Source organism: Plecotus auritus (genome assembly GCF_963455305.1).
Source record: "Plecotus auritus genome assembly, chromosome: 4".
Taxonomy (NCBI): domain Eukaryota; kingdom Metazoa; phylum Chordata; class Mammalia; order Chiroptera; family Vespertilionidae; genus Plecotus; species Plecotus auritus.
The window spans coordinates 119,442,255-119,461,748 of NC_137775.1; the positions used below are offsets into that span (position 1 = coordinate 119,442,255).

Genomic DNA, 19,494 nt, shown 5'->3' on the forward strand with positions numbered 1-19,494 from the left:
CTCTGATATAATGAACCTCCATCTCTGCTGGAATTCTGTCTAAAGAAATATCTCATAACTGACAATGCCAGCTTGCTACTGAAGGTCTTTTGATGAAAATATGAAAAACTTTTTAAATAATCTGGGCCCTCAAATTTGCCCAGGCACAACAATGTGGCTTCTTTCCAGCTTAAAGTTCATGGAACAAGCAATTATCGACATCCTGAAAGTAAAGAATCCCATTATAAATATTACTAGTGGAGATCATTAATATAAGCTAGTAAAATTGAATTGTACTTTTACAAGAAAATTTTATTAAATGTTAACTGCATGCTTTTCAACTAAATAAAGTAAAAATGAAGTAAAGACTTTGTGGGAACATCTGGAAAATTGATTCACGTTTTGCCATTCTCATGGTCAATATTAGTTATAAGCATATTATCTGTATTAATCACTAAAGAAAATAGAAATCACTATATATGGGGGTATAGTCCAATAATTTCCCATACTGACTTGCCACTCCTAAAAACTAACAAATGGATTAAGTTTACACAGGGTAAGTCAATATGTTTTAGTTCACATGTTTACACTTGTACCTACACTGTAATCATGTGTGTGTGTTTTTTTAAATCTAGTGGTGTTGTAATGTGTGTGAATGTCCACAATTATGCCTGCGTTTAATATTATCTTAGAAATGTTCAGCACTGCTTCTGCTTTATGGAATAAGCAGGACTTTGATTGTTGCACTTGTTAGCTGGCCATCCCTGCTACAGACACCAGCCAATATTTAGCTTTCACCCAGAACACAAGATACAGCACAACCACCGAGAAACTCAGAGACACTGACCCAACAATTCTTTGTTCAATATACAAGACCTTGTATATTCTTTTTTATTCAAAGCCAAAATGTTACTAAACATAATATGCTTCAAATGATAATATCCAACACAATGCTTCTCAGTAGCATGAGGCATGATGAAAAGTATTTTGGTTATCTTTTAAAATAAACAACCTGAGTTATTCAGCTGTTTCAACAATTCTTGTTATGACTTGATTTGTGTCCCCTCCAAATGCTTATGCTGAGGTCCTAATCCCCACTAACTCAGAATCAGATCTTACTTAGACATAGAGCTGTTGCAGGTGTGATTAGTTAAGATGAGGTCATACGGGAGAAGAGTGAGTGACTAGCATCCTTATAAAAAGGGAAATTTGGAGAGACACAAACAAGAGGAACTCCGTGGGAAGGTGAAGGCAGACAGCAGGCAATGCTGCAAGCCAAGAAGTGCCAATGATGGCCAGCCAACCACAGAAGGTGAGGGAGAGGCGTGGGGCAGGCTCTTCCTCGCACCCCTCAGAAGGAACCAACCTTGCTTACTAGTACACCTCCATCTCAGATTCACAGCCTCAGAACTGGGAGACAAGAAGTACCTGCTGTTGAAGCAACTCACTTAGTGGCACTCTATTATAGTAGCCATAGGAAATTAATAAAACTGAATCTCTTAAAAAAAAATACTTGGCACTCTTCCTTGTATGTGCCTTTGGAGCCCAAAGTACTTTATTTTGGATATCCTTCAATGTGGCAGGGTCCTGTCCTCCGAGATGATATTTTTAACAGCACAAAGTTACTCATATCTAAGACAAGGATGTAACAGATCATTTGTGTAAGTATTCCAGTGTCTTTTTCAAATTAGTTCCTTTGCGCTATAAATTAATGAAGCTGATTCCTGTTCATCTCTACAATTGACTTTGGCAGACTGGCTAAAAGATGTTTTGAACAATGTTAGTATTTCTAGGAAAAAACGCCTAACCTCCTAAGGTCATAATCTTGAAACACATAAAAAGGCATGTTTTATAAATCCTGATATGATTTTTTTTTTACAGTTTCATTCTTTATAGCATATTCCATGGACGCGCACAAGTGTGTGTGTGTGTGTGTGTGTGTGTGTGTGTGTGTGTGTGTGTGTGTTATCATGAGTGTGTCTGTTAAGCCAGAGGTTTGCAATAGTGCTTTGTGTACCCACCCAGGTGCTTGCCTACAGATGTATCTGGGAAATGATTCCGGCCCTCAGCCTGAGCAGCTTCCTTTCCATTTTGAGCTTCCCCTCTATATCGGGGCTGCAGTAAAACTTTCGGTAAGGATGGAAATATCTTACATCTGCCTTGTCCACCACAGGAAGAGCTAACTCGGAGAGGCTGTTGAGCACTTGAAATGTGGCTAGCGCAGCAGAGGAAATGAAAATTGTATTTGATTTCATTTTCATTCAAATGGCCACACATAGCTCTTAGCTGCTGTACAAGATGGTGTAGTTCTAGATTTTAACTAGAAGAAAAAGAATTCTGTGACTAAAAACATTTGAAAATCACCACTAAAAGTGAAGTGATAGGAAAACTTCTGCTAACAAGGAATAAGAGATTATTCGGATAAGTTCTTCCAGAAAACACAAATATGCAAGTTTCTTGGGCAGGGAACAATTGATTTTCATTTCAGCGAGCATCTAACTCCATTCCAACAGCTAACTAAAACTCCCATCACTGTTCACTACCAGCAGGGGGAAGGGAAGAGGCCAGCACTTTCTCTGGAGAGTGAGATTTCCCCCTACACGTTTTAATCTAGATGGAGGTCCTATACCATAGTCCGCTCGGGAACTCCAACGTGTGTTTTCCTGACCTCCAGAGTCAGCTACCCCCTCTGCCTGCATCTGTTTTCAAAGGACCCTGAGGAGGGGGCAAGAGAACTTGATTCTTAGACAACACATTTTAAAATCCAATTAATTCTAAAACCTAGACCTGCCCAATGTCATTTGTTAACATGTGATCAGTGTTCAGATTTGTATATTAATTTTTACCTTTATCCTGTTTTTCCACATACCAGAGCAAAAATTTCAAGGGCCTTTATATTTGCACAGAAGCATGTTGCAGGTTTTATACTTGTCATTATAAGAAAACTTTTATCCCCGATAAGCTAAACACATACGGCCTTACCTCTTGATACAGGTCACTGAGATCTTCCTGGTGGGCCTGTTTGGAACATCCTGGGAATTCCCTAACGCAGCAGGAATCTGGGGGCCAGTCCATCTCTGTCATTTCCAGCCAGTCGGTGAAATACACCACTCCACAGCACTTGAACTGTAAAAGAATACTGGTCAGGCTCAGAGACTACACAAATATTTTCTTTATTTATAGAAGGTTAAACAGCAGATTTCTTAAATTTTTGTAGCCAAAGCGAACATTATTCTTCATCACTTAATGACATGTGTACATTCTCGGTGGATGACAGAAATGTCGTAAAGGAGTCCCCAATGGAACAATTCTGAACACTAACGCCCATAACACCTGAACACAGACCAAGTCTCCCTCTCCCTCCCCCACCCTAAGATCTTCCACAAGTGATCTTATAGCAACAGAGTTCATATGCACAACTAACAAAACAAATAGCTCAAGTCTTATATTTATCATTAAGCTTCTAGACACTGAAGAGTAGCTGATAAATCTACATGTATATGCCTAGTTACCAGTTTAAATGCTTAAAAATTCAAATATTATATTAAAAGTTTCTGTAATCTCCAGAGAAAGGTTTGTTGACCAAAGCTCCCCTGACAAAGATTACCAGACTTGGGTGGGTTCATTAACCAAAAAAATCTCCCAAAATTTCTGAGATGTAAACATAACTTTGGCCAATAAATTTTTATCCACCCAAATAAGATTCTTAAAATAAATTATCATATTCTATCATATAAATCACAGAAGAAATGATATTCCTTTAGCTTACATAAAGTTAGATTTAAGAAAAATTATTTTTTCTTTTTCCTTTTCTTTTTGTCTCATTTCCCCAAGGTTTTGCAAAAACTTTCTCTGGCCAAGGTTTAGATACACTGCTTAAGGATGGATGTAGATTAGGTTCAGAATAATTAACTATGATAATTTTTTGCCTTTGGGTAGTGGGGGTTGGGGGTGGGGGGGTGGGATTACTCTTCATAGTGTGAAAAACAAGCACTATGGGCAGTCTCTGAGAAGAATTCTGCCAAGAGTGATTGGCTCTGTAAATTATGTAGCCCAACAGATCCATCCGTGCCCAGGATTTGCACTGTGCCATAAAATACCACAACCCACCATTTCAAAATTCAACTAAAATCCACTGTGAAGAATTCTGAACTTCTCAAGTAAAATGAAACAAGGAAAATTCTAAAAATGACTTTACATTTTTTCATTTGCCTAAATATATAATTTTTAAAAGCAAAAATCACCTTGAGTATTACAAATGATGAATTACTGAACGCTATGAGTAATACTAAAATTTTCCAAGAAACTTTAAAATATTTTTAGTAATTTCCTTTTATAAACTTGTTCTCAAAGCTATGAATATATATCAGAGGCATCACAAATTAAGTCAAAGATCATTTGACATCACATATTTCATGTCATTAAGATTCCATAAAAAATTGTATGCAGTAAAAAGACTTTACTTTCTAAAAATCATACATGACTTACAAGAGTTCCAAGTCAGTCTTTTAAAAATCCTTGCACTAAGAGAGAACGCGCCTCTGTCATTTCCTAACGACATGTGTTTTTTCTGGTTGATGACAGAAGAATAGCTCTTGGCACATTCTAACCTCATCCACAACAGGACAGCCCATTCATCTGGCCTTGTCAGGAAATGAGGTGCTCCACAGAAATTACTTCTTCCAAATTACTTACGCATATCACCTTCAGTGCCAAACTTTTTTTAAATTTTAATGTCACTGAGATATTTTTTTTTCTTTGTACACAGTTGTTTTGCATCCTTAGCAGAAGATACCGAATTGAAACTTTTCCTGAAAACTCCCTTAAGCAAACCCCATTATGATGCCCCGTATGACGGTGGTCTACATCTTCCCTGTAGTTTTCCTGCCTCCTTCAAAACCACAGCATGAGGCAGGGCCACTCTAGCTAACATTGTATCAAAGTCAAGAAAATACCATCACCATTTTATATATAAAGAAACTGAGGTTCTGATGGCCCAAGTAACTTGCCAAGATCACAGACTAGCAGGAAGCAGAACTTATTAATTCTTAAGCCTATTCTCCAACCACTATGTTAAAATAAATAACCACATTTTAAAAAAGCAGGTTTTTTTTTTTTTAATAAGGTATTTAATAAGCATCCCCAGGGCTTGAGAGTCCACGAGGCTGAAGGACATGCACAGAACAGCACTGAAAGAGTCAGGAAAACGGGCTGACAGGTCCCTCTCAGCTCTATTATTTATTTTGTTCAAAAGGAATGTTATGGGCTGAATTGCATGCCACCTGAAGTTCATGTTGAAGTCCTCATCCCCAAAATGTGACCATATTTGAAGGCAGTGTCTTTGCAGAGGTTAATTAAATTAAGGTCATCAGGTGGACCCTAAACCCATATGCCTGATGTCTTTCTAAGGAGATGAAATTTAAACACAAACACATACAGAGGGAAGCCCACATGAAGCCACTACGAGACAGCCATCTGCAAGCCCAGGACAGAGGCCTCCGAAGAAACCAACCCCACATGCCTTGATCGCAGACTCTGAGCCTCCAGAAATATGAGACAATGCATTTCGGTTGTTTGAGCCCCGCAGCCTGTGGTACTTGGTTATAGCCACAGCCCTAGAAAACTAGTACAAGGGTGTTTTTTTAATCTTTTAGGATACCCAGAGGTTTTCACCACCTCCTCTGGGTTGAAATAGCCCTATGATATGGAGGAGGAAATTTAGCATGCAACAAATCTAAAATTTGCAATGCTTGTACATTCTCTATCTAAATGGAACTCCTTTTCCTACCATTTAAAAAAAAGTGCTTTGTTTTTTAACCTGTATTATCATGGTCTACATCACAACACACCCCCCACTTCCCACCCCCCAAAAAAAGAACTCTGGGCACCTTCTATCCAGGGCAGTAGCTAAACACAACTTCCTATAAATCCCCTAATGCTTTACTTATTTTTGTTGCATGTTGTTTTTAGTACAAATGAACAGTAAACAAACAAAGTCAGGACACATTTAAATAAACAGGAAATCTGTGTTACAATGATAATGGTCACCATCTCAACAGCTAGAACACAAAGGGCCAGATTTGGAGATTATCTTGGACTTGAACTTCTGCCCATATTCAAGCCAGAGTAACTGAGCAGAGAGCTGGTTATCTATCGTGGAAGGCACTGGCCCTCAAATGCTTTGTGGCCCAGCTCTAAATAAAATGAAAGGAAACGGATATACTTGGTCATCTGGAAATGTCACTCCCATCACAAGGAAACTGCTTGGAAGAGAAACTTGGTTTGAAGCAAGATCAATGATTAATTTCAAGTCACCAGACTTTAAACATCTAAATATAGTCCCCATGTGAGCAGATGCTTGCATGTAATGCTATGTGGAAGTTAGGTAAGAAAAGTTAAAAGCCCCTATACTTTGTAATGTTATTGTTAATAACCATAAGCTGAATAAGATCAAACTTATCTAATCTTCTCAAGAACTCGAGGAGATACTTTATTATCCCCACTTTACAGGTGAGACTGAAGCTTATGGAAGTTAAGTAATATAGAAGCTCATGAAATAGTAAGAAGGAGAGCCAGAATTTTCTGACTAGAAAGCTCATGCCTTTAACAACATATTGACTCTTAATTCTCAAGTGAGAATGATCATTTAAAATTTTAAATGATGTTTAAAATACAAATAGCTCTAAAAGTGATGAAAAAAATGATCTATTCAAAGAGAAGGTGGATATTTATTGACTCATGAAAAGGAAACTTCACAGTAGCTTAGTAAAAAGGCTTTTTAAAAAATTTGAAACTATAGAGAAGCATGTGAAATGTAGAGGAAATGGTATACATGGGAAGAAAAGCAGAACCTGGATTTCCTTAAGGTATTTTTCAATAAAGAATCACACCAGTGGTAACTGAATCATAGGCTTAACTTTTCAGCACAGAGAACGTGACCAAGGCCAAAGCTTTGAACATTTGTTTTGAAAGTACGCCATTTATTCTATACCAGTGGTTGGCAAACCGCGGCTCGCGAGCCACAGGCGGCTCTTTGGCCCCTTGAGTGTGGCTCTTCCACAAAATACCATGGCCTGGGCGAGTCTATTTTGAAGAAGTGGCGTTAGAAGAAGTTTAAGTTTAAAAAATTTGGCTCTCAAAAGAAATTTCAATCGTTGTACTGTTGATATTTGGCTCTGTTGACTAATGAGTTTGCCGACCACTGTTCTATACTCTTTACCTCAGCAATGGTAGCACTTACCTCTCTCTGAAAAAAATTCCAAGCGTGAGTAAGCCAGCGGTATCTAGGTAAGCCATAATTTGTCATTCTGGCTTTCAAAGTGACCATGTCTGACCACTGTACTGGAAGCTGAAGAGAAAAACAGTATCAGCAGCTATAACACAGAGACACACACTCAGACACACAGACATTCACATACTCACAAACTGGGTCACTCATAGTCTCATACACATATTCACACATACCTGGAACGTGCTGTAATTGACAAGTACTTTATATTTGTTGTAGCCTATGTTAACTCAGAGCTACTAGATACTCACTGGGCAATCTCTGCTTGTAGGTTTTTGTACTAAATGTGGAGGTATGTCATATAAAGCAAAGTACTGAAAAATCAGTTAATGCCAAAATTGAGCTCAAGGAGATCACAAGACAAGTACACGGTGTGTTCTACAGACACACCTGAAGAGCTCCTCGCAACAAACCATCCCTGCAGAGCAGTGCCTTTTGATTTCACTTCAGAAAATTGCTGTTTCTGAAGAAACTGCAGATTATGGTGTTAACATAAAGGGGGAAGAATCAAGAAGAAAAAGAGCTCAACTCAAGCCTCACTCTGGGATAAATTTGTGAACACCTTTTCAAAATTTGGATTTCAGAGACATGCTGGAATTCTAGAAAGATCAGTTCCCAAATCGAAGCATTGTCTGTGCTTCTATTCTCAAGTCACCTAGCACCGTGTCCCTTGACAGAATGTTTAATCATGCCAGAGCTTCCGGTACACAACACAACACCTGACCAGAAATCTAGTCAGCGCAACTGTCTGTTACCAACTGTGCCCCAGGAGGAAATGGGGCACACAAACCCTCGTCTCATGGCGTGTGCAGTGCTAAAGTAGCTTCTGGGAGGCTGGGCATACATCCACATCTGACCTATGGTGTCATGCAGACCAGGCTTAGACAAGCAAGCTTGACACTCACTCAAGAATTGGATCACTTGGAAATCTTATTTTAAAAAATGGTGATATCTATAGGGGTAAGTTTAAAAATTCCTGACCACAGGCATTCTTCATTTTTTCCCTTTGTTAATTTTCTTTTTTATGACTTGGAAATGCCACGGTACAAAAGAAAACACCCCAACACTTACTTGGGCACACAACTTTATTCCCTACATAACGGGCTTAGTGTTCATGTGGTCTCAACAAAGCTCAAGGTGCTAACCAAAGTGCAAGCTACTCACTATAAATCATTATTGTCTCCTATTCTTTTGAGCATAAAATACATGAAAGTGAAATGAATTCTCCAGAAATTTATCATCTGACCTAATATCACTGACAGATTTTTTCTGAGAGAAGAAATAATGAATAAGAGGTGACAATGTATGGAGAAAGAATGGAGAAACAGACAGTCTGATGTCAAATCTTTTGGTTTGGTGATTAGGACAGTCTCATTTTTAATGTTATTTTCCAAAATAAATATAAGTTGTTTCTCCCTTTTGGCCACAGTCTTGAGACCAAACGTGGCAAGAAACAGAGAAGATCATTAAAGTTCTGGAATAAAGTACTATAATCTGGTCCTTAAAGGAAAACACTCATTTGCTGGCTCCTTTCATGGAGCAGCTAAGAGCACAAAGCCATCTATGCATAGGCTAGGTTTTGTGCAATTTGGCAGCTAGTAAACTTTAAGGGCACTTTTCATTCACACTGCTGTTAGTGAAAAAACAAGTTAAAAATACGTTAAAATTGTTTACTTTTACACAGGCCTTGCTCTATCCTGGTGAAGGATAGATTAATGGGGAAGATTACCATAAGCAAAACTGTGATGTATGCCATCAACTGAGATGACAGTCTGAACGCACCTAGTACCACTGTGATACTTAAAAGATATTTGCAGATGGCCCCTTAACAGAATAGAAGACAGTATCTAAACAGTAAGGATAAATTTCTTTCGATGAACTCAAGTTTCTTAGAATTATATTAGAACCAAAATATTTCCAGTCAAATACATTAAATTAATTCATTTCAAACTGTTTTAACTTAGGAGATTTACCAACATTAGTATGACATAAACACCGTAAAAACCATTTTTAAAATCCAAAGGAAGTAAACTCATCTCTAAAAACCCTTTAATTATCCAAAACAACTCAATCAAAAGCTGAGGTGTGGGGATCAATAATTAATTATACAATTTTCTATATTTTGCTTGAATGTCAAAGAGACACATGCATTTTTTAAAAACAGAAAAATATTAAGAGACCATCTCTTTATCAATGAAACATAAAAACTGAACCCCTGAAAACAACTAATTTTTCACCCCCCTACATATGCAAAGTTTCTAGGGTAAGAAGTGAAAATATGATTCTCAAAGATAGTATGAGTATTCCTATTTAATAGATTTCATTTTCAGAAAGTTAAGTTACATTAAATTACTTAGAACCTGTGTCGATTTTTCAATTTTCATAGAGAAATAAATAATTATAAATTCTCTCTTCTTTCTGAGAGTTGTCACACACTGGGGACGCTTCAGAGGGCTTTTCAGAGGGGTTCAGAGTAGAGGCAGTGTCAAAGCATCATTTACATATAAATTGGAGTATGCAGAGAACCAACTAGTCTGCAATTACCACTTAGTAATCAAAACAGTGTCACAGCAGATTCAGTATAAAATTTTTAATAACTGCATCAGTACCATAAACAACTTCAATTTTCTTACACAGCTGCCGAAATGCCTCTCTGAAACAAATACAAAATGATCTGCCTCTCTGCTTAAGAACTCTTAAATTTTAAAGAGTTGAAGACTCAACTGGGGAAACTGTCACAAATGCACATGCCCAGTCCTCTGCCCCTTCTCCCTCTGCTTTTCCCTCTATTCTGATTTAGCAAACCTAGCATGCATATTTTCGAGAATCACCTTGGGTGACTCCTGCTAGCCAGTCCGAGGACTCCATGTTGTAAAGCATCATCTTACTGGAATTACCCTGACATTTACAGTGGGGAAATCTGGCCCGCCACCATGAAAGCAGCCATGGATCACAGGCATGCAGAGGTGTAAACCTACCAACGTCCACCAATAAAGAGAACAAACGGTAAGTAAGTAATAATGGCCTACGTGAGCAAGAGTGAAGTGCACATGGTTACAGCAAACATGACTGCTAACATCTTAAGATGAGAAACTCTTATTCTCATCCATTCCAACATAACTATAAACGTTGGTCCCGTGGTTTCAATCGCAAAAGTAAAAGAGAGAAAAACTGAAGAGCTGTTTCCATGTAGCCAAGTGTCCAACTGTAAGAGTGTTTCTAGGCTGGAGGAAACACACAGCAACTCTTCAAATAACGCTTCTTGAGGTGGACGATGGCTCAGCGTGGGGCCAACAGGGGATGCATGCCTCCCAGTCATGGGTGGACAGCTTTTTATAAGGCTTTTGGGCAGATTTTCACGCTTTCTTAAACTTGTTGCAAATAAGAATCTTTCCGAACTATATACTCAAAAGTTGGTAAAACTACTTTAAAACATATATTATTTTAAATCTATTATATTCACGTTTAAGCAATCTGTGGAATTAAAAACACATATCATAGTACACCAAATAAAATATTTCAAATTAGGGTTTGGAACTATGCTTTAGACACAGAAAAGACAGTGTTTCTTTTCAGAAGCACTGGGACTACGTGCTATCATATAGTATAAATATTCAAATCAATAACCATGTGCCTAAATTACTCCAAAGGAACTGATCTATAAGGCTGACCTGGATATAGTTTCAGATTGTGATTGTATCCCATTTTGAACTCACCATAATTTCCTGCTCATATGTCCAAACACCACAAGCCAGTTCTACACAGAAAATGACAAGTAAACTTCCAAAATACTGTAGAAAAACAGAAAATTAATGCTGTTAGAGTAGAATCAAAGTAAAATATGGTCATCTGAGACAAGCTAAATATTACTCAGTGCTGTTTATCCAATGAAAGAAAAGAGGCACACATCTAGGAAGCTCCCTCGGGAACAGATGGGGAAAATTTCAGCAACTTAGAAACATCTGCAGACAACACTTAATATTCACCTAGTGCTCTACGTATCAAATACTTTCCTAATTTTTTTTGGTTAATCCTCATCCAAGGATATTTATCCATTGATTTCTAGAGAGAGTGGAAGGGAGCAGGGGAGACAGAGAGAGAGAAACATCGATGTGAAAGAGACACATCTATTGTTTGCCTCCCACATGTGCCCTGACCAGACCGGGGATCGAGCCTGCAACCAAGGTACATGCCCTTGACCAGAATCGAACCCAGGACCCTTCAGTCCACAGGCCAATGCTCTATCCACTGAGCAAAACTAGCTAGGGCTCAAATACTTTCATAATTAATTCATTCAAAAACCTTGTGAAATGGATAGGTCTACCTCATTTTACAAATGAGAAAATTAATGCAAAAAGTAGATGAGAGTTGCTCACGAATGTGCATAGTAAATTTTGGAGAAGTTGCCAGCCATGTTCTCTATGGTATAACTTGTCAGCTCTCCGGTTGTGCAGATAACTTTACAGAAGTAAGTAGTAAAAGTGTGAGAAAGAATGGGTTCTCTGAAAGTTCTCTGCACTGATTGCAGCAGAAAGAAAACAGTGCCACTGTTCTCGAATCTTCCACTCTGCTTCTGGTGCGGGGTCAGAATGGGGGTACCAGGTTGTGATGATTATTGATTATTGATTATTTCCTTTCACTGGAGTGGCAACTCCCTTAAGACCAGGAACTTTATTGTGTTCCTCATCACAAAGCAGATGTTCAGTAAAAGCATAAATGAAGACACAGCAGATTGCCATGGTGGTCAGGAACTGGGAGCTCCCTGGGGCTGGCTGATTGGGAGAGGCCTCTTCATGAAGGGAATCTTTAAGGTGAATCCATAATGACAAGAAGGTGATGCTGTGAAGATGTGTGGGAAAGCAACCAGGAAGAGACAATATCAAAAGCATGGCCACCTTTCAGGGTGAGCTAGTCAATCAAGAACGCAGTGGTACCTGTGTGGGAAAGGTACAGGACACAGATTTACTTGACCTTACATCAAATTAAATCTAAAATGTAATTCAAAGAAAATGGGTTTTTTTTTTGTTTTTTGTTTTTTTTTGCAAATGATGCTGCAGCTTCATGGTCAGCGGTCTCTGCTTCATTGCCACTGCATTCGCCTCAAACATCCCGTCTTCTAGTTCCAAGGAAAACTTTTAATATAGCATACACAGCTCAACTGCATTTATGCTTACATTTTCTTATTTGTGTGTTTGTTTTTTTAGAGAGAGACGAAGGGGGAGGGAGAGAGAGACACATTGACCTGTTGTTCTACTTTTATGCATTCATTGGTTGACTCTTGCCTGAGCCCTGACCAGGGATTGAATGAACCTGCAACCTTGGCGTATCAGGATGGCACTCTAACCAACTGAGCTACTCAGCTAGGGCTGTATTTCCTTTTTCAGTGACCTCCGAGTCCTAGATGAAGGCATCCTCATGTTGGTTATTGCACAAAGAATCACTCTGCCATTAATTGGTTTAAGGGCTGGATCTAATTGAGGCATCTATTAGGCACGGTACTAATCCATCGTTTTAATAAAACAAAACTAACCAAGAATTAAGCAACAGCTCCACTGAGCTTTGTTAAGGTTGGAAGTGTATTTATGTGTCATATTTCACTACAAAACCATCAGTTGTCCTCAACAGTATTGGGAACATATATACAATCTCTGGTAACGGTGTTGGCATGTGTCTCTCATGTTTCTTACTTTCCCAGCGCACGTGGTTTCATGAGAGGATCTGTACCAACCTAGTTTGCAGATCTATTCTCTTCTTTCTTCTCCTTACTGCTATCCTTCTAGAATGGTGTAAAGAGCTCTGAATTTAGAGTCAGAAGATTGAAGTTCAAATACAGCTCTGAAACACACTCTGTGACCTTCTGGCAAAATCATTATGCTGCCCTGGCATCAGTTTGCTCATCTGTATAATGAAATTAGAAATAAAGCCTTCTTTACTGCTATCAAGGTTGATTTGATAAATGGGAAAGTGCTTTGAAAAAATTTAATCCTCAACTGAGGATATTTTTCCATTGATTTTTTTTTTTTTAAGAGAGAGTGGAAGAGAGAGAAAAAGACAGAGAGAAATATCACTCCATTGATTGCCTCCTGCATGAGCCCTATCCAGGACCTGGGCCAGAGAGGAGTCTGCAACCAAGGTACGTGCCCGTGACCAGAATCGAATCTGGGACCCTTCGGTCCACAGGCTCTATCAAACCGGCCAGGGCTGAAAATTTTTAAATTTCGAAGTTGTGAAGTATTATATCAACACTATTCTGAACCAGTTTGTGAAACACAATCCAATATTAACTTGTCCATTCCTCCCGGACTTAGCCTTAATTTCCAGCAGTGTGCCACGGTTTCTTCCTCATCATTATTTTCCAGTATTTCATCTCCTGTTCTTAACCATTTTACTTTATTCCATCTTCCACGTATCAGGGTTTCTCTGTTGGCTGCACATCAATCCTCGGAGGCTTCGGCGCTTAAGCCAGTTGGCTGCCTCCCCCACAAGTCTCAGTGCTCACTGATCTGCCAGACCACCAGTTCTGACTGGCAGATAGCCTATCCTTAAACATCATTTCATCCCCAGTGTCTAAACAGTAGCTGTCACACAGCAGGTATTCAATAAATGTCAGTGGAAATAATGATCAGCTTGCCAACTGAAGAAAAAACCCCCAACAATTTCAGATTTCCTTGAGTTTCTCTAAACAAGAGTTTCTGGTTATCGTTTGACTCCCCTGGACTTCTGCTTACACATTTCTATTTTAAATATTGCCTGCCTCTCTTTTACTATGTGAATTATACTATGATAATTTAGTGTGCCTTTAAGCATTTAAGACAATTTACACGGCTAAAGAAAAGAAACAATATACATGCTCTCCCCATATTTTCTGGGTCACTATTATCTAAACATTTTAAACAAATGAAGACTGGAAAAGTGTGTGCTTAGCCAAGGAAATGAGAATACAATTATTTGCATTATACACTATTTTATTTACTTTAAATATTATTCAATACAGAGTTCCTTAAAATAGCTAAGTTCTCCTACTGTAATTAAAGTAAAATTTGTGTTATACAAAGAAGTTTTATTCCTAAACATAATGTTCATTAAAATGTAATCAAGTCAGGCAAGCTGATAATAGGACACAGCCCCAAAATGATGTAATTAATTTGTGATTTTTTTTTCTATCAAATCTCTCAAGCTGAGAATAATTACTTTTAGTTAAAATATGAGGGCCCTTGCCCTGGCCAAGTGGTACAGTTAGTTGGAGCTTCATCCCCTACACCAAAAGGTGGTGGGTTCAATCCCTAGTTGGGGTGCTTATGGGAGGGAGGCAATGGCTGATGTTTCTTTCTCTCTCTCTCCTTTTCTCTGTCCCTCCCTCCCTCCCACCCTTCCTCCCTCTTTTCTCTCAAATCAATAAAAACCTATCCTCAGGTAAGGATAAAAAAAAAGAGTGCCCTCACTGCGTTAGATAATAGGAGATTTTATAAAACACTATGTGAAATTGCTTTGTTGATTTTTTTTAACTATACAAATGGAAGAACACGGGCTCTGAAATAAAAGAGACCTGGCTTCAGATTCTGGCTCCTTATATACCAATTGGATGACCTTGAGCACACCACTAAGCCTCCGTTTCCTCCATGTAACATGAGAATGTTAAAATTGCCTTTCAGTGTTGTGCTAAGGATTCAGGCAGGTCAGGTGCTGTCTCATGGTAAGCACTACCTAAAGATAACCGTTATTAACCAGATTACAGTATCTGTTAGAATATAAACTCCAGGAAGACAAGAGGTATCATGTAATGCTTTAAATACTGTACTTAACACACGGCCTGACATAGGGCACATACCCAATGCACATTTCCTGAATAGATGTAACTATGATTGGAGGTGGTGAATAAAACGCTTTAATCTCCACCTAAGACTATCAGCGTCATTCTCACTGAAGCACAAGGAAAATCCCTGTCCAGTGCAAACATAGCTGGTATTTTTTCAAAACATCTTTATTGGGAAACTAAAGCAGGAAGGGTGTGGAGGGTGTGGAATCCAACTTCTTTTATTAAAATACTGAAATCAATTTGTCTGTTATTTTAAACTAAAGTTGACCAAAGAATGGCAAGAATGGCAAAGACTACCAGTATTGTCCCCTGCAAGTATTTGAGGAGGAAGAGAGGGGCATAAAATCTCACTTTCCTATTTAAGCCCCTCGTGACTTGTAGGTAAATTCATCCCCCAATAGAAATAAAGGAAATTCATCCCCCTTATTGAATGTTTCATCTTATTCTATGTGTGCAGACAAAATAGTAAAATCTCAAGGAAGTCCTTTCTTAAAGGAACATTTATTTATAAAAATGACTGGGTTCCCTGTCACTCCCACTCCCCAGGATTTTCTAATAGAGAAAGCAGATTAAACACCTCCCCTTATCCCGTGTCCCTCTTGAAATTTCACTGGCAATAAAGTGATATTTTAAAAGGTATAAACCTGCCAGGCTAGTGTTGCTCAGTGGTTGAGCATCAATCCATAAACCAAGAGGTCACAGTTTGAGTCCCAGGGGTGGGTACATGCCTGGGTTGCAGGCTCGATCCTCAGTAGGGGGCGTGCACAAGGCAGCTGATCCATGATTCTGTCTCATCATTGAGGTTTCTATCTCTCTCTCCCTCTCCCTTCCCCACTGAAATCAATAAAAACATATTTAAAGGGTATAACCCAGAGATAAAGGAAAAGAACAACAGCAAGTATATTTTGGAAGGTGCAAAGAAGATGGAAAACTAGCAAATTGTTCAGCAGTCCTTCAAAAGCTGAATGCTTAACCAGTACTGGGGAAAGTTTGGAACAACCTAACTCACACTCTAGAGCCCTCAGATGCTCAGATACATCTGGATGGTAGGGCTAAAAACAGGATGACTTATTGAAAACCTGTTTAGGAAGAAGTTAGAACCCGCAGGTCCCTCCCCATGCTATGCAACTGGGTGACTACCCACCCCCACCAACATAGAAGTTGGAGGGGTCGTTTTTCTGTGGAAACTGTAAAACTGAGTCTCAGGATTGGGGACAGAAGGTACAGTAGAGGATAAAGTACAGAGAATTGAAGTTCAAATTTATATACCTTCCCACAAAGGTTCAAAACTCAAATCATACTAAAATAGCATTGGATTTCTCAACAAAAATATTGGAAGCTAGAAGACAGTGAAAGAGGTTCTTCAAAATTCTGAGGGAAAAATGATTTCAAACCTAAAATTCTATAGCCATCAATATGAACACATAAGGCTATCTAAAGCCATTCTTAGGCATACAGGCTTTTTAAAAAAATCTACCTCCTCTATTTGCTTTTTCAGGAAACTGCTGGAAGATGTCTCCCTAAAATGAGAGACTAAACAGAGAAGGACAATGGCTTCGATACCAGGAAACATGGGACCTAAAATAGGAATGAGGCCAAAAGAAAATCCCAGAATAATAGTGTGATGGGCAGCTCTGCTGACAGAAGCAGAGCGAAGGATAGGCCACCTGCAGAAGGTCACCAGGGCCCAAGCCCAGGAGCCTAGCAACAAGCAAAACTGGGAAAACAAGAATTCACCCCCAGGGTAATCTTTCCTCCACTAGCATATCCCTGGTCATGCAGTTTAGAGCCTGACCTTTCATATCGCTGGTCATGAAGTTCGGACCCTCCCCTGGGCATGTTGCTAGTCATTCGGTAAATTAATTGGAAGAGGAACAAGGGGCTGAAGATTGGCCTCATGGGACTCCCATGCAGGCCTTTGCACCACTCTCTTTGAGAAGGCAAGTCGAGAGCAGATAAACGCCCCCTCTTGGCTGCACCACCCTAACCACGTCCCTGGCTGGCTTCTTGGCAGACTGACAGTGAGAAGCAGGGGAGGTCTGCGTGCGTGCGCCTGTGGCACTCTTTCCTTGCGGTCCAGGGCTTTCCTCTAGGTGCAAATAAGGAACCGAGTCCTCTGTCTGTAGCCTAGGCAACAGGCCTTCAGCTGAACTGCGACGGGTGTGGAAAGCCCGAGAAATACCCGGAAGCTTAGCATGTAACATAGAAAGAATATCTAGAATGTGTACGTATGCCATATCTGGGAGACAAAGAGACTAGGGGTATATAAGGCCAATCCCGCTGTTCGGAACTCAGCCTTTGGAGATGACTCCACTGGGTCAGCACCAGTGCGAATAAACAGTCCTTTTCTGAACCTCCAAGTGCGAGTGCGTATGGTTTGTAGCTTCTCGCTGACCTGATTTTTGCCATTATACCTTAAGCATTAATCCCTGGGGATAACATCTACACCTCAGTTGTGTTTCAGCTCCAGGCAGAGAAAAAGCAGCAAAACCAGACAAGTGATGCCTTGGCTGACATCAGGACCAGCTTCATCAACTAATGACCGGCTTGCTGCCCTGGTGTGACAATCAGTGCAGACCAGGACCCTGAAAAGACACATCTGGAAAGCTGATGAATATTCTACTGAGACCCTCCCCCTGAGACCTCCAGGTAAATAGCCTCAAGACACAGGACCACACCCATATCTTTCTCCACGCCCTCCCCCCCCCAACCCCCGCCCCAGGCCCATTTTCCTTGCCTCTCTGTTTCTCCGAAGCTCCAAGGGCCCTTCTTTTGCCATTGTAACTTATTTTCTGAGCCCATTTCTTCGCTGACTCACTTTTTCTACCTCGTGTGTCTCTCTAGATAAGCTTTCTTTTATAGTTTGAGTCTTGACTTTTAATTCTTTCTTAGCCAGAACTCAAGCACAGAGGCTGCTGAGCCAAGATCCTGCCAGTAACCTTCTAGTGACCCTTTGCAGCCCTAGGTAGTAAAGGAATAGCCCATGACAGCAACTCTTCAGCAGGTCTAGACTGGAGCAGGTCTAAAACGCTCTGGGAGAGGGAGCTCTTTAAAAAATCATCAATAAAATGCCCCAAATATATGAAAATATAAGGATGAAACTTACACTGTGGGAGTTTAAGAGTTTAATTAAACAGAAATACATAGAATTAACACAGGAATGTTAATTCCAAGAAAAAGAAAGTATTATTTCAGAAAAAAATGATAACCAGTCCTTTGCATAGCCCAGCTGTGAACAGCATTTACATAGTCATGATCATGTAAACACCAATCCAACCAAAATTATGAAGTGTCCATGTTGAGGTGCGATAGGAAGTATGCCTGGAGGAGGGGGGAATAAAGGCAGGAAGGGGGCCAGTTCTTCATCTTCGTGTGAAATCAGCACATAGTGCTTAAAACGGAAAATTAATTAAATGAGAAGAGTTACATAAATATGTGCTTTAGAGGGACTCTGCTAAAACAAAACTTGAAAGTGACTGTGTCTTAGGAGTGGAACTGTTAGGGGTGAAGGACTACTATTTCTCATAATAAGACTTTTAGAATGAAGTTAACTCTAAATTATGTGTATGAAGCACTCTGATAAAAGTAAAAAAAAAAAAAAAATTAAAACAAACAGCCTCCCTGATGCCTTCACACCAAAGAAAAAAGGTTGGTAGCCAAAGGATGTTATATATGTTTTACATAAAAAAAGTTATTCAAAATAGCTGAAAATTGTAAGTAGCCCAATTATGCTTCATGGTTATTAGGACTGAAGTGGGTGGGTGACAACTGGAAACTTTATGCTCAGAAACCATCATCCTTTTGCTAAACTTTCTTTTAGAAGCTCAAAATAGGAGTGCTATAATGAAATAAACAAGTGTATATTTAAATGTAATTTATAGACCATCCCAGAGGTCTCTTGCACTAGACCCTGTTTGGAAATATGGATCTCTCCTGCAATGTTGCTCATTAAAACTACACATACAGTGAATTATTCCCCAGGGTAGTTAATTTAAATCACAAAATTATGAAGCCTACGATTGATAATTTTCTCTCATCATTGATGTTCTATATCTCTCCTTCTCCCTTCCTTTCTCTGAAAATCAATAAAAACATATTCTTTAAAAATTTGAACTTATAATTCTATTTTACACGGGGTTTTGTCCAATAATGAAGAACTGAATTTTATTTATTGGCAGAAAAGAGATATATATGTATGTATACAGGGTGAGGCAAAAGTAGGGTTATTGTTGTTCATATGGGAAATAATACAATAGTGAATAAATAATAATACAAGAATAAACTCTACATTTCGTGTACTCAAAACTGTTAACCTACTTTTGCCCCATCTGTATGTAATCAAGCATTATTACTATATCAAATTTAAAGTATGTAAAATATCAATATACTTATCCTATATAATAAAAGCCCA

The 19,494-nt window shown here is 39.1% G+C and overlaps 1 protein-coding gene across 3 annotated transcripts in view; it reads right to left on the reverse strand.

Annotated features, from left to right (window-relative positions):
- TSPAN12 (tetraspanin 12) overlaps positions 1-19,494 on the reverse strand; it is a 141,006-nt gene that overhangs the window by 16,173 nt on the left and 105,339 nt on the right. For all 3 annotated transcript variants that reach the window (XM_080665761.1, XM_080665760.1, XM_080665762.1), the window contains 3 exons: positions 10,984-11,058; positions 7,220-7,327; positions 2,962-3,105 (listed from right to left, as the gene is read on the reverse strand). In XM_080665761.1, the coding sequence (XP_080521887.1) occupies positions 2,962-3,105; positions 7,220-7,327; positions 10,984-11,058 (327 nt within the window). The remainder of the gene's footprint in view (positions 1-2,961; positions 3,106-7,219; positions 7,328-10,983; positions 11,059-19,494) is intronic.